This window comes from Ornithorhynchus anatinus, chromosome 3, assembly GCF_004115215.2.
Source record: "Ornithorhynchus anatinus isolate Pmale09 chromosome 3, mOrnAna1.pri.v4, whole genome shotgun sequence".
Taxonomy (NCBI): domain Eukaryota; kingdom Metazoa; phylum Chordata; class Mammalia; order Monotremata; family Ornithorhynchidae; genus Ornithorhynchus; species Ornithorhynchus anatinus.
Window position 1 is genome coordinate 32,150,571 of NC_041730.1, and position 15,106 is coordinate 32,165,676.

The 15,106-nt window shown below is 41.5% G+C and overlaps 1 protein-coding gene across 8 annotated transcripts in view; it reads right to left on the reverse strand.

The window, feature by feature from the left end:
* The window catches only part of PPFIA1 (PTPRF interacting protein alpha 1), a 110,062-nt gene that overhangs the window by 55,558 nt on the left and 39,398 nt on the right, over positions 1-15,106 (reverse strand). For 4 of the 8 annotated variants that reach the window (XM_029059605.2, XM_029059608.2, XM_029059606.2 and 1 more), the window contains exons 3-10: positions 10,746-10,847; positions 9,883-10,047; positions 9,471-9,545; positions 6,798-6,899; positions 6,442-6,663; positions 3,004-3,150; positions 1,022-1,156; positions 353-427 (exon numbers count right to left, since the gene is read on the reverse strand). In XM_029059605.2, the coding sequence (XP_028915438.1) occupies positions 353-427; positions 1,022-1,156; positions 3,004-3,150; positions 6,442-6,663; positions 6,798-6,899; positions 9,471-9,545; positions 9,883-10,047; positions 10,746-10,847 (1,023 nt within the window). The remainder of the gene's footprint in view (positions 1-352; positions 428-1,021; positions 1,157-3,003; positions 3,151-6,441; positions 6,664-6,797; positions 6,900-9,470; positions 9,546-9,882; positions 10,048-10,745; positions 10,848-15,106) is intronic. The other 4 variants (XM_029059609.2, XM_029059610.2, XM_029059611.2 and 1 more) reach the window with 1 other exon arrangement.

Below are 15,106 nucleotides of genomic sequence, written 5' to 3' on the forward strand. Positions count from 1 at the left end.
CATTAACATTCATTAGAGCGTACTACGTTCTAATGCGGTTGCAACAAGCATAACATGCTTTGTGTGAACTGAAATTTTTCAACCATATGCAGTGAAAAGTATTTTCTTACACTTATCGACAGACCCTGTGAGGCTCCACGGGTTAAACAGTGAGTGACAGATCCCCTCACATTGGTGATTTTATGCCATGTCTGATGCTGGTAACTAACTTTGTGCCAGAAAAATTTGCATTCACACCTCCCTTTTGCAAACAGGTTCTTAGCTCCTTCCCCACCCTCAAAATGTTCTTGGTTAATTATCACAAAAAGCAGAAAGCGGCAAGCACAAACAGGGACCAATATGCAAATTCTACCTTCCTAAGTTTGGAAGTAAATTCCAACAGTTTAGCCTCCTTAGGAGAAGAGTTTCCAGAAGACAAAAGGTCAAGCTACAAAGCCAACAAGGAACAGGAGAGATAACAGTAAAAAACAGAAAAACAAAAAAAAAAACCAAGACTTTAAAAGCACAGAAAAGGTCAGTTGTTGCTAGTAGATATAAACCGCTTTAAGGTTTAGCATATTTTAGCTGCTGCCATTCAAATCCCTGCAAATAAATCAGTATTTCATTTCCTGTTTTCAAATTACAATTTAGAGTCAGCTCTGATAAAAAGAAAGCCTATGATCAAATCCCAAACTCTTCTGGACTACAAACAAAGCTCTGTGCTTTGTTTGGATATAGCTTCCTCAGGGCAGCAAGCCTCCATTTAAACGAACTGTAGGATGCAAGCATTTTATTTAACATAAAGCTGACAAGTGAAGAAAAAAACAGCTTTCAATAACAACAATGCAGGGGGAGAGGTGACGTTGAAATACTTTCCATTCTGAGACAAAGTCGAAATGGAGGGCATTGCAAACAGAACGTATTTCACAGACTTAATTATGTCACTGTAAGAAAAGTTACCAGGGAGACTTGAAAAGCAAAGCCGAATTGCTACACGGGGTCCAGGGCCAGATTATTCCCACTACACAATTTACAGTCCTACCTTAGAAAGTGCTGCCACCCTTTGGGCCAATTCAGCTTCCACCTCAGGTAAAGTCTCTGCCTTCCTCAAAGTCTGTTGAAGTTTCTGCTCTGCCAGCTCCAAACGTTCTTGTAACTGGCGGTTTTTGTCTTCACTCTGTGGCACAGAAATAAACTTGTCACAACACATAGGGTGGACAGTTTTCCCAAACCAAAAGATAGACAACCACCCTAAGGTCAAACGGTTAAACTGACTTCGATGAACGGGCTGCTTACGGATGAATAGTTCCAGTGGTGGAACTAGACAATTTCGTACCTACGGTAGGAATCGGCTTTTGAGCCCCTCTTCCTCCAAGCGTGGCTTCTCTGTTCATAAAGGAAGATGGTGACAGGAGTCGAGGGCTTGAGCCGGCCCTGTTTCAATTGATTCATTAGAGCTCTGTACCAGCCTCGACCACAGGACGGGAGAGAAGGCGGGGATGGGGAGAGAAGGGGAAATCTCTCTCTCAGCTCTCATGTTGAATGTTCCACCTATCCCAGTCCCCACCCCGCCGCACCCTATCATCAATAGCATGAAATGAATAGAGCCCCTTGCCCGCTACTTGGGGCTACACCTAAGGGCCTGCACAGCAACTATGGCCTAGGGATCTGAATCAACTCTCAGCACATTCCACAAACCCTCCTCCAACTACTACCCCCAGGTGGGGCGTGGAGAGGAAAAGTGTAATTCAAAACCCCTTTCTGTACACCTTCTAGTGCTGTGATTGGGAGAGTTGCCTTATTCTTCTCACCGGCCCCACGTTCACATAGAACAGTGCTCGGCATAAAGAGCTTAACAAATACCAACATTATTATTATTATTATATTATTTATTCTTTCCTCTTAATTCCACCACTGGAATAGACTTTGATTTTTAAGAAGGCTCTACCAGATGTCCCCAAGTTACCTTCTTTCCAAACCAACATTCCCCCAAATTAGTAAAAACAGTACTGTGAAAAAAATTATTTTGCCTAAGGTTAACATGGGATAATTTGAGAACACACTTAATGACTTGGTGATAGACTTTCACATATCACCATGTATTTCAAATTAAGTTTTAAGAAGCCGGATCTTCCCTTTAACATTCCTAGGGTATTACTGCCCAAATGCCGGTGCAGACTATTTTACTATAAATATGTACTTCTTGGCAAGAGCCAGGAAAAAATATTAATTTTTCAGGAGGAAGCCAACTTTTATACAGTCAACTTTTGCTTACCTGTAATGCAAAAAAGGCATGCAAAACTAGAGTCCTCAATCCAGCCATTCATTGCACCTCTTTAGATCAGTGGCAGGACTGATTTGACTTGAGTTTTAGCTCTTCTCTCTAACTCTACTCAGCCCCTACTCGAGATTTTTATGCAGCAGAATGATGATGATGATGATGGTATTTGTTAAATACTTACTATGTGCCAAGCACTGTTCTATGCGCTGGGGTAGATACAAAGTAATCAGGTTGTCCCACATGGGGCTCATAGTCTTAACCTTCATTTTACATATGAGATAATTGAGGCATGAGAAGTTAAATGGCTTGCCCAAGGGTTACACAGCAGACAAGTGGCGGAGCCGGGATTAGAACCTACATCCTCTAACTTCCAAGCCCGTGCTCTTTTCACTAAGCCACTCCTCTTTTCCAATGGCCAAAGTGCAAGTAACAGGAGAAGAGGAGAAGCAGGAGGCCTGGATAATTCACCAACTTAATAATCAGCTCTTCAGTAATCGAAATGCCTGCCTGTTGGTGAACAGAACCCAGCATAACTTCCTGAACGAACTCTTTAACTGCTCAACCTTTCTTTGCCCATTCTTCTACAACGTTGAATAAACTTTAGTATTCCATTCTTCTGATGACCCGACAACATCTATCAAATTAAATCTTCAGCTTATGTGGCGTTCGTAACCTGAAAGTTAGATGGCTGGGTTTTTTAAGCACGATTACTACCTGGAGGATAGAAACCTTGAAATGATTACCTGCCGATGCATCGAGTCTTTATTAGCAATTTCATTTTCAAGTTTATCATTTAGATCATGCACAGATGTGGCTTCACGCTGTGCAGCGAGGTAGCGTTTTTCAAGAGTTGTGATTCTCTCTTCCATATCTTCCTTTTGAGCCATAGCCTAGGTTACGAAAAATATTTTAAAATGGTACCATACTAAGCAGGTGTAACTACATCCATTTTCAAAATCTGAAAAGAGCCAACTTTTCTAATCAAATATGAAATCTGACAACTTCAGCCATGAGTCTATGATTAACCAAGAAACAAATGATTATCAGATGTTTTCTAATAAACTACTTAATAAAATGAGCAAATGCAAATCATAAATGAACAAATAATAATGAAGAATGCCTAATAAAGCAGGCAACTGAGTGTTACCAGTGCCAAGAGACAGAGACAACTCCGGGTTCCATAAGTGAGGGCTAAAATGGGCCTGGCCATCCGAACAATGGCTCTTCCTAGCCAACAGTACAAGACAGCCAGATCCTGTACACCTACCAGCAAGCTCCCTGCAGGGGTGCACATTCAGACCCTTCAGAGAGAGAGCAACTGACTGGGACTTGGCAAACTGAAAGTGACCTAGAGGTTTGCCTGCAGAAGATGATGCTATATGGCGATGCTTTGGAAATTTGATATTCGCCCTACCCACCACCCCACAGCATTTATGCCTATTTTAAAATTATTTATTATACGGTATTTATTTATTCATATTAATAATCTGTCTCCCCATCTGGACTGTAAGATCAATATGGGCAGAGAACGTTTCCACTAATTCTGTTGTACTGTACTCTCTCAAGTGCTTAGAACAGTGTTCTGCACATAAGTGCTCAAGAAATGCCTCTGATCGATGAGTGCACCAGTAACAATAACACATACAGCAAAACCACTGACTGATGGTCCTACAAGCCGAGTACTCACTAGGTTATTTGATAAGCGCTTATTATGTGCCAAGCATTGTACTAAACACTGGACTACAAAATCATTAGGTCCCACATGGGGCTTCCAGTTTAAGTGGGAAGGAGAGCTGGTACTGAATTCCCACTTTACAGATGGGGGAACTGAGACACAAAAAATATATGTGATTCATCCAAGGTTACATAGCAGACAAGTGGCAAAGCCGGAATTAGAACTCAGGCCTGGGCTCTTTCCACTAGGCCACGCTGTTTCTTAGCAGCTTTAGGAGTCCAGAGGGTAACTGAACAAGTGACATTTCCTCAGGATTTATGCCAGATCTACTTTCCATCAGTTGACAATCTAGCCTGCAGTCTGGACTAGGACCCGAGACTGGGTGTTCAGTATGGGTAGGACTTAGTCCAAGGATGTAGGAGCTCTTCAGGGATCAATCAATTTAGCCATACCTAACCAGTCATCCAAAATCAGTATTTCACTACCAGGATACAATTTTCATCTGGGTGGACAAAATTTGGCTAAAACCACAAATAAAGCAAACAAGTAAATTTATGAAACTTTCACCAGGGTGGGGATAACACCATTAAGGTTCATTCCACATGGCTTTTAGGATAGCTCGTCCCACCCCAGGGAGTCAGAGAGGAGGCAACCTGAAGACTCCGTTCCTTCACCACCGGCCGGCAGGGGTGTGGCCCCTGGCCTAGAGTTCTGTGGGGATGAGCTAATTAATCCCTTCGCTGCTCCCTGAAGGCCCGCTTCCAGTAGTAAGCAGTGGAGGGGCCAAAGGGGGTCTGCTCTGCCAGCGCTGATGGAAGCAGCATGGCGCAGTGGATAGAGCACGGGCCTGGGAGTCAGGTCACGGGGTCTAATAATCACAGCTCTGCCCCTTGACTGCTGTGTGGTCTTGGGCACATCACTTCATTTTTCTGTAAAATGGGGATTGTGACTGTGAGCCCCGTGTGGGACGGGGACTGTGGATTTGCTTGGATCCACCCCAGCGCTTAGAGTGCCGGACACATAGTAAGTGCTTAACAAACACCATAATAAAAACCGTTATCATTTTGGAGGAGTAAGGCAACGGGAAGGGAAACGGCTCCGCCACGGCTTGAATGATCTCTACGTGGGGGCCAAAAAGGATGCTGCTGTCGTTTCTCTGCTCTCACTGGGGTCACACACTGGCATTTTCCCTGCTTTCTCAAGGAGGTCATCAGGGCTCCAGCAACACACTGCTCTACCGAAGCCACCGGCAAAAGCTGCAGTCAACCAGTGCTCGTGCCTTTTGGCAGAGCAGCCGAACATGGTAGCGCCCGCTGAATCCCCAGTCCCCAGCAGACATTCAGGCCCTTCCACGTCATCCTCCTCTGAGCCGCCCACATTCGGCAAAGACCCAAAAAATAGCAGTTGGTGAAGAGGAGAAGCGTAAGCAAGTCCCTTTTTCTTCCTCTCTCCTTTTTTCCTCCCTTCCTCCCAAACCCTGCCCCTAGGATCACTGCTATGCTTGAAATGAAAAGCAGGGGTATCTGCTTGCACTTTTCTTTATGACATTGTTCATTTTCACACCAAAACACCAATTCAGAAAAATCCATTCTGTTATCTAAAGATGGTTCTTTCAGCTATTGGGCCTTAAGAGGGATGGTGGAGAGCAACAGGAGAGGTAAACTTACCACACTAATTGGTATTTAGCTTCTGTAACTTGGCATCAAAGATTCTTGTCTTCCATACCTTTGTTAACATTGCAATGCTTATCTGGCACTTGTGAGCTTATTATTTTCAGAGCACATGGGTTCCCCAAGCATCCAAGTGTGGGCAAAGTCCACCCGTTTATTGTAGGGCCAACCGCAAATATTCAACACCAAATATCCCTTGACCTGATGCCACCCTCCTGTTGAGCCCTAACAGTTCTCCTGTTATATAACTGAAAAGCAGAACGTAGGACTCCTAGGAGACTGTCAACATGCTTCTTTAACTCAGATGGCAGGCTGTGCTGAACTCACAATGAGTCATGAGCACATTAAAGTTTACAGATGCACACTTGAAGAGTGTTTCAAAAAAAATCTGAATATTCATGGCAATACAAATCAGGCAGCCTGATGCTTCAAAAGATTAGTAGGCCGATTTTCTTAATAAAATGTAAATGCTTTCTGTTTTAAAAAATTTCAGTTGTCCATAAATTACGATAATCATTCTTTAGTACTGATGGGCTGGAAAATAGTTCTAAAGACTAGATCATCTATTCTCCCGCTTCCAGATAGGTTTGTAGCAAAACCATACTAGACAGAAGGGTGCTTATTTTATTCTTAGAGATACCAGGAAGGAGATTCCACAGATAACCTTGGTAACTCATTCCGATGGCTCACAACTCTATCTGCACGTTACTCTTCTCAGACCCAGAGTTAGTGAGGAACGAAAGGATAAGCTTATTAATAGCAACATTTGCTCAACAAAAGTATTACAGAAACTATGCAGATCCAAAGCACAATTAATATTGTTGCTATTTGCTCACCTCTCGTACATCTCTTTGCAATTTTGTGTTTACTTCTTCAGATTTGATTAGGTCTTTCCTAGCTGTATCGAGATCTTCTTCCAGCTCTGTTACATGGCTAGAAAGTACAGCCAGACGTTCTTTCATTTGGCTTTGCTCTTTCGTTTGTTTATCTATGATTTCCTGGAGCTCTATTACTTTCGCAAGGTCTTCTTCATGACTTAAAGAACCATCGGACGATCTCTGTTGAATTGAAAAGCAAATAAATCTTTATATTACCTCAGTCAATGGCTTAACTCACTACCATACAAACATGATCTCCCTTGTTATTCTTGCACATGTACAACAAAAGTGAAAAAAAACCAGAAAGAACTTGCCTTCCCATTAGTGCTTGGTGTATTTTCTTGTTCACTGTTTATATCCAGAATCCCATCTGTTAGTGTTTTTTTCTGATTATTCTGCTCTTTTAGAATCATTAACTAAAATAAAAAATTAAGCACAGTTTCAATGCAAATTATACTCCACTAGCATCATGAGAAATTAACAGGATACTTTTGAGAAATCAAGGAGGAAACCGATGCTACTGCTGTGATATTTGCATTTGGCTAAAGTACAAGGTTGCTACATCCTGGTTAGCACTCTTAATTGGTTTCATGAAAATAGTACTGAACACAATAGTGCTAAGTGAAGTATGCCTTCTGATAAGAATTAAAGTACATTATTGTATATCCATAATTCTGTTTAAATTGACCAAACAATATAAATGTATTTTGGAAGTAATAAATAGCATTTACTGATCACATACAATTGGGTGCAAAACACTGTGTAAACCACTTAGGAATTACAAAACAAGCAATGGTACATTCCCTGCCCATAAGGAGTTTATATTCTAACAGGGTGACAGATATCTAAGTATTTAAAAAAAGAACGAAATGAACAAATATACCTAAGTATTGAGGATGGGTATAAACTGAGACTATAAATGGAGTATTGGAAAGAGCACGCAGTTGGGAGTCAAAGGATGTGGGTTCTAATCCCAGCTCCGCCAAATGTCTGCTGTGTGACTTTGGGCAATCCACTTAAATTTTCTTTGCCTCAGTTACCTCATCTGTAAAATGAGGATTAAGACTTTAAGTTCCATGTGGGACAAGCTGATTACCTGTATCTACCCCAGATCTTAGAACAGTGCTTGGCACATAGTAAGCGCTTAAATACCATCATCGTCATCACAAATTGCGAAGCAGTATGGCCTTGTGGAAAGATCATGGACCTGGGAGTTCGAGGATCTGGATTCTAATCCAGGCTCCGCCACTTTTGCAGTGTAACCTTGGTTAAGTTACTTAAATTCCCTGTGTTTCAGTCACTTCATCTGTAAAATGGAGATTCATTCATTCATTCAATAGTATTTATTGAGCGCTTACTATGTGCAGAGCACTGTACTAAGCGCTTGGGATGAACAAGTCGGCAACAGATAGAGACAGTCCCTGCCGTTTGACGGGCTTACAGTCTAATCGGGGGAGACGGACAGACAAGAACAATGGCACTAAACAGCGTCAAGGGGAAGAACATCTCGTAAAAACAATGGCAACTAAATAGAATCAAGGCGATGTACAATTCATTAACAAAATAAATAGGGTAACGAAAATATATACAGTTGAGCGGACGGGTACAGTGCTGTGGGGATGGGAAGGGAGAGGTGGAGGAGCAGAGGGAAAAGGGGAAAATGAGGCTTTAGCTGCGGAGAGGTAAAGGGGGGATGGCAGAGGGAGTAGAGGGGGAAGAGGAGCTCAGTCTGGGAAGGCCTCTTGGAGGAGGTGATTTTTAAGTAAGATTAAAACTGTGAGCTCCATGAGGGACTTTCACCTGGTCTTTCCTGATTTAACCCTCTTTTCCTCAGTTCCCTCTCCCTCCTGCTTCCCTTTGGGCATTTGACATGTGCTCCACAGCATTTAGGAACATATCTATAAATTATATATTTTAAATTATTTATATTAATGTCTGTCTTCCTGTCTAGACTGTACGCTCATCGTGACCAGGGAACGAGTCTGCCAACTCTGTTGTACGGACTCTCCCAAGCGCTGAGTGCAGTTCTCGGCACACAGTAAACACGCAATCAAATCCCAATGAGTGACATGGACTGTGTGCAACCTATCTTGTACCTACCAGCACTTAGTACAGTGACTGGCATATAGTGTGCAAAAATACCCCCCAAAAATGCTACATAAGGGATAGAAATGAACACTACAAAACAGTTACATGATCAAAAAGCAAAGACCCATCAATAAAAGAGTAAAGTCTTTGTGTACATACATAAAAATACTTGATTTTTCAAAATATTGTCTTTCTCATCCTATTCGACAAAAAAAATCTTGTGTTTGTAAGAGAAGGGGTGGGGAAGGTGGAAAGAAGCTGGGAAGGTAGCAGGGCCAAAACCTGCATGCCTTCCAGCCCAGGGGGGAAAAGGAAGAGAAGAGTATTAGAGCTGGCCCCTCTAGGAAGCCCAGTTTTAGAAGAAGGAGAAGCAGAGAAAAGGGATAAAATCTGCTTGGAGAGACACAAACATAATGAAGGCAAGAGGAGCAATGACATCAAGAGCGGGGAGCAATAGCTGTGACCAAAATAACCAGGGGAGGTGAGCCCTCAGTTTCCCTTCTTCCATCATTTGTCTGGTTTGTTTTTGGGTTTTTTTGGCATTCATTAAGCATTATGTGCTAAGAACTGTATTAAAGGCTGGGGTAGATGCAAAATAATCTGGTTGGACACAGTCCCTCATCCCACATAGGGCTCTCAATCTTAATCCCCATTTACAAATGAGGTAACTGAAGCAGAAATGATGCTCATTTGTTTTATTTGATTCATACTCAGTCCAACATTAGATAGTCCCCTCCCTACTTTTCATCCAAGTGGAAACTGAACAATCTGTTTGGGGATAACCCAGATGCCAAAAGGCATTGAAATGACACCCAAGAATACTATATATGGTCCTTTAGCCCAGCACCCTAAAACAAATTCCATCCATTCCCATATTGGAACTGATGTTCAAAACCTACCTCTTTATGCGTGGCACCGAGTTCCTCTTCCAATAAACTACACCTTTCAAGTGCTACTCGTAACCGCTCTCTCACCTGAAAAAATACCATTCATTTAAAATATGCCCCTTTAATGAATATCTGTCAGACAACTGCAGGCTTAGAAGTAAACATTGGAACTTAAATTTTGTTTCAGCAATTTTTTTTTAATGGAGCTTATTTTTGAAATGAAATTAGAATTCTACATTTTAGATTTCTATAATTCCCCTACATAGAAACCCAGGATAGCATGGCAGTGAATGCAAGTTCATTTTAAAATTCTGAAGGGAAAAACAGAGTTAGTGTGCTCTGCAGACATGAATTTATTCCAATTTTGGTATGTTGTTTATAACAAAATGGAGAAAAACAAAAGTGGTCAATGGCTTTTTGATACCTTTTCATCAAGGGCTTTGTGGTGTTCAAACAGAGACTTCAGTGCTTTAAGAACTTCAACCTCGCTAGAGACGCCTGCTGGAGACTGTGCTTGCCTTTTTACAACTGTCATCCGAAGAGAACGCTCATGTCGGGAGACAAGACATTCCAAATGTTCCAACAAGAGCTAAAACAAACAAAGAATAATAGTAATAAAAATTGTGGTATTTGTTAAGAGCTTACTATGTGCCAGACACCGAACTGAGCACAGGGGGAGATTCAAGGTGATTGGGTTGGCCACAGTCCCTGTCCCACAAGGGGCTCAGGGTTTTAACTCCCATTTTACAGATGAGGTAATTAAGGCTCAGAGAAGTGAAGTGACTTGCCCAAGGTCACACAGAGAAGTGGATAGACAGTGACATGAATTAAAAGCCTTGAACTAACACGGGTGGTTCTGGGTCTCAAACAATACTTCAACTACATGAACAGTACTGCTAGAGGAAATCACAACAGTCTTTACTAATACCCAGTAATTCTCAGAGTAAATCCTGCTTATGAGCAGTTGATTCTTTTATCAATGCCTCCAGTGAGGGAGATTGGCTAACTTTCTAAAACATTCTAATTTGCAGGGTACAGCTGCAACCTTTTTTCTGTAAGTAATCTACGTGTACAAATCTTAGAGCATTCTAAAATTTTAAATTGATTTAAGCTAAATATAAGGATCTGCAACCATAAGCAAGCAGATGGAATGCTTACCATTTATCTTACAACAAAGATACAAAGCCTTAATCTTTCTATGAAGCTGAGCGATGCTTCAAGTTACAGGTCAGACAATCATTCCATGTGAGTGATCAAGAATCTGAAATCAAAAAGCAATTCACTAACCCGAGTATTGTTCCGTTCTGCTTTCAGTTCAGCAATTTCTTCTTCCCTTTCGAGAAGCTGTTCCCTACATACATTAAGTTCTTTAGTGAGTGCTGCAAATTCCTGAAAAAGAAGAAGAAAAAATGAGAGCATTTAGTAGACTATGTCAATAACGGGTTTGCAACTGGAAAGTGTGTTCAGGTCTCCTAAACTTAGGGGGTTGCATTCTTCAAAAACTTTCACCGTAAGAACTTTTAGTTCTCATATACGTGCACCATGGCACACAGGGGCACGACCATTTCTACTGACAAATTCATTTAATACAGGCATGGGAATTGTTAAAGTCTCCCCTAACTCTGCTGTCAGATTCTGTCCAAACCGTGACACCAGCTTAAGACCAAACTAACTGATTTCAACCCACGGACTGGAATGAGGAAAACAGGTGCCCAGAGAGTTGCCCGTCACACACAGAAGCACTTCCTCTTGGTTTCTTTGGCCACTTGTCAAATATCTTGCAGTGCATAAGCAGAGCTTAAGATGGATAAAATTCTTTGGGCTCCTAGCCAAGAACAAGCATCAGGTTTGAGCTGTGCCTACATTTCCTCCCCTCTCAATCCAGCAACTGCCGCGACCTAGAAGAGAGCGTACCATTTACTGCAGGTGCCTGCTGGACTAAGAACGGGAGCTCAGTAGAGTTCTAGAACCATGGTATATGGGTGGTTCTCCAGAGGCACTAGCCAGGGGCAGATAGAAGACGCTACCTGGCACCTACACATGCTCCATCCACGAGAGAAAACTCTGTGTGGCAAGTAAACACTAGTACTACTCATATTCAAAGATCTATTCTGGCTTTGCCAACTCCTCCACTGTATAATCTCGGGCAAGGCACTGAACACCTCTGTGCCTCATGAGTACAACAGGAAAAATAATACTTCACGTGCATGTTGAGGACAAAGTGAAGTATGGTAAAAACGCTCTGGAAAAGCTACGTATTCAAAAAACGCCTCTGCGCCATTCATTTCTAAAAGACGTTTTATCTCCCCAGTTCAACAGTTCCTTCGATTACCTGTTCATGGGTCTTTCCTAAACCTTCAAAATATTATACACTCTGCATAGAACATCCTAAGAGCTATTACTGATTGCTTAATATCAACTGGGGCTGGGAGGAATCTGTGAGGGATTGACTTATCTCTGGCATTTGAGGGGGACATCAGAGTGACCACATTTTTACCAGAGATAAGGGAACCCTCAACAGAGGCTGAATCCCTGGGGTGGGCATATGGGGCGGGTTGTAACCTGGGGTGAGCTTTCAGAGTTGTATGCATGGTGGAGGGGCTGCAACCTGAGCACACCTGTCCCCAAATGAGGGTGATGCAATCCACAGTCCTTACTTCAATTAAAAGAGGAGCACAATGATACCATCACAAAGGCACGGTTGAGTCATACTAGATTAAAGTAAAAGGACAAACAGGCAAAAGTGTATACCGTCTTCCAAAGGATCTCAAAGCTCGATAAAAACAGTTAAATCTTACAACATTCAGTGAGGGAGTCATTATGCTCAATATGCAAAAGGAGAAACTAAAGCACAGAGGTGTTAATAGATAAGAACAGACAGCAAATTAGAGGCACAGCCATAAAACTAGATACATGAATTTTAGTTCCCACACTATTACTGTGTTAAAAAAAAAGTTTAAATGATCATATCAGATGATGCATTTTAGGTGAATACTTTTCCCAGATACCGAATCAAGAAAGTGGTTTCTTGAAATGAAATTCCAGTTGAACTGTGAAACGTTCAACTGCTAAAATGCCAAGAAAGCACGGCGAAATGTGTGTTACTCAAACTACATTATAAAATTTAACTCGGATGCCAGAGCAGAGCACTGTTGAACTCACAATCACTGAGAGGAGATGGGAGGAAATAAATTGCCTTATTAGAACTGCAGTAAATAAAGGCTTTTGATTTATTCCAAATTCAACACAATTTGTTTCTCCTACCACCGACTCCTTGCTCACAACTTCCCTCTGCCCTGGAACTTCCTCCCCATCATATCCGACAAACTACCACCATCCCCAGCTTCAAAGCCCACTAAGTATCTCGTCCAAGAAACCTTCCCTGACTAATCTCTCATTCCGCCACTGTATTTGCCCTCCCTTCTGCCTGGCCTATGCATCTGTATCTCCTTAAGCACTCTGATACTAACCCCACTCCCAGCCCCCCAGCACTTTTGTACATATTCTTTACTCCACCACTTCCCCTATATGTGATTTCCTTAAATGTTGGTCTCTCCTATCACGTCAGTTGCACTGTACTATCTCAAGCACACAGCACCAACGACTGACTGTATAACTCTAATCCACTTATCTCAAACCTCAAAAGTTAGAAAAGGAAATGTTGAAAATAACTTCACAGAATAAAAACGATGTTCTTGGGGAAGAAAACGATCCCAGCCAAGCAGGAACAGGGGGACTTCAAAACCTGGAACCAGGCCATCATACCAGGAAGAGCCCTGGGATCTACTCTTGGGCCACCAAGGCCCATAGCAACCTCCTCCTCCTCATTAAATGTTGTAGGGGGACTGGCCCAGGAATTTGCACACAAGCTGCAGGGTAGCAGAAACTTTTAGAATTGTTAGCATATAGGGGAGGCTGCAGTGGTTTGCAAGCAAAGACTAGCACAGAATGGACTATTCCTCCTGTTCATATTCATATTCCTTCTGTAGCCCTTGATTTTTGACCCTAGCATTTTTTAAATGCTTACACAATCCACAATTTATCTATAATTTATTTCTCTTTTCTAAGTGCTGGTCCTCCTCCATTTAGTTGTGAACGCTTGGGGAACAAGTATTTGGTCTGATCTGTTTATCTTGTACCAATGACTATAATCAATCAATATATGCCTTTGATCAATCAATCAATTTAATCAATCAACCCCTGGCCCACGTCCGACCTCTGGCCTGGAATGTCCTCCCTTCTCACATCTGCCAAACTAGCACAGTTCTCCACTTCAAAGCCCTACTGAAAGCTCACCTCCTCCAGGAGGCCTTCCCAGACTAAGCCCCCCTTTTTCCTCTGCTCCTCCTCCCCTCTCCATTGCTGCGACTCCCTCCCTCTGCCCTCCCCACCCTCCCCACAGCACTTGTGTATATATGTACATATTTATTATTCTATTTATTTTATTAATGATGTGTATGTATTTATAATTCTATTTATATTGATGCTACTGATGCCTGTCTTCTTGTTTTGTTTTGTTGCCTGTCTCCCCCATTCTAGACTTTGAACCTGTTGGTGGGTAGGGATTATCTCTGTTACCGAATTGTACTTTCCAAGCGCTCAGTAGAGTACTCTGCACATAGTAAGCGCTCAATAAATATGATTGAAAGAATGAATGAATATAGTGTACTTCATTGATGCAGAACACTGTACTCAGCACTTGGAGGAGCACAATAGGATTAATGAATGTAACCCTTCAAACATAGCAACTATGTCACGCTGTTCATATTTCTCTTATCAAATACATTAATTTTCTTTTTTTTATTTCAAAAAAGCAGTTGTTCCTTTTGTTTGGCAATCTTACAATATCCCTTGATCTTGAGTTCTAAGAGCTGATAAACTAGGTTGAATGAAAGTGGGAGTACTTGTAAGCAATTTAATAACAAAAGGCAGTTGGAAAGAATTCTCATTGAGCCACACAAAGGCAGTTGTATGCTCTGGGTAGTCTTGTAAAGAAATAGATGAAAAAGATGTCATTTTTCTGCTAAATACTGAAAGCAGAGCTTTCAGACTATGCAGCGTGCCTCAATTCCTACACAGCAGACAAGACACAAACTCAAGGGCTGAGAGTCTATCAGTACTATGAATCATGTTCTAGAATTGCAAATTAAGAATTTAATGGTGTTCAACTGTTTGTTGAGTATACATACTTCTCTTGAAACTCTAAATTGAACAACTAAAATAATTTTAAAAGATAACCATTCTGGCCATGGTAGACAGCAGGCTTTTTAATCTCAAATTTGTTAATCCTCTTAGTATCCCAACACCAAGAAATGAAAATGTAACAAAGTTAACAAAAAAAACCATTAGGAGTTTAGATAAACACTAGGCAGGAAATTCCAAAGTTAATATTTCAAAAGCATGATTGTCTGTATAAGCGCCTGCATAATTGTAGTAGGAGGAATCCATTACAGCTTGAATTACTATTCTTTAAGTCAAAAAAGAAAATAGCTCAATACTACATTAGCCTGAAAGTAAAAGGTGAAAATACTTTAGTCAAAAATACGCATTCCAAGACAGTGTTTAGATTCACTGAGAAGAGATCGTAGAAAGAGAGCAGGCTTTTATTTTGATTAAATTATGGAACAGGGGTTGACAACCTGGCACGT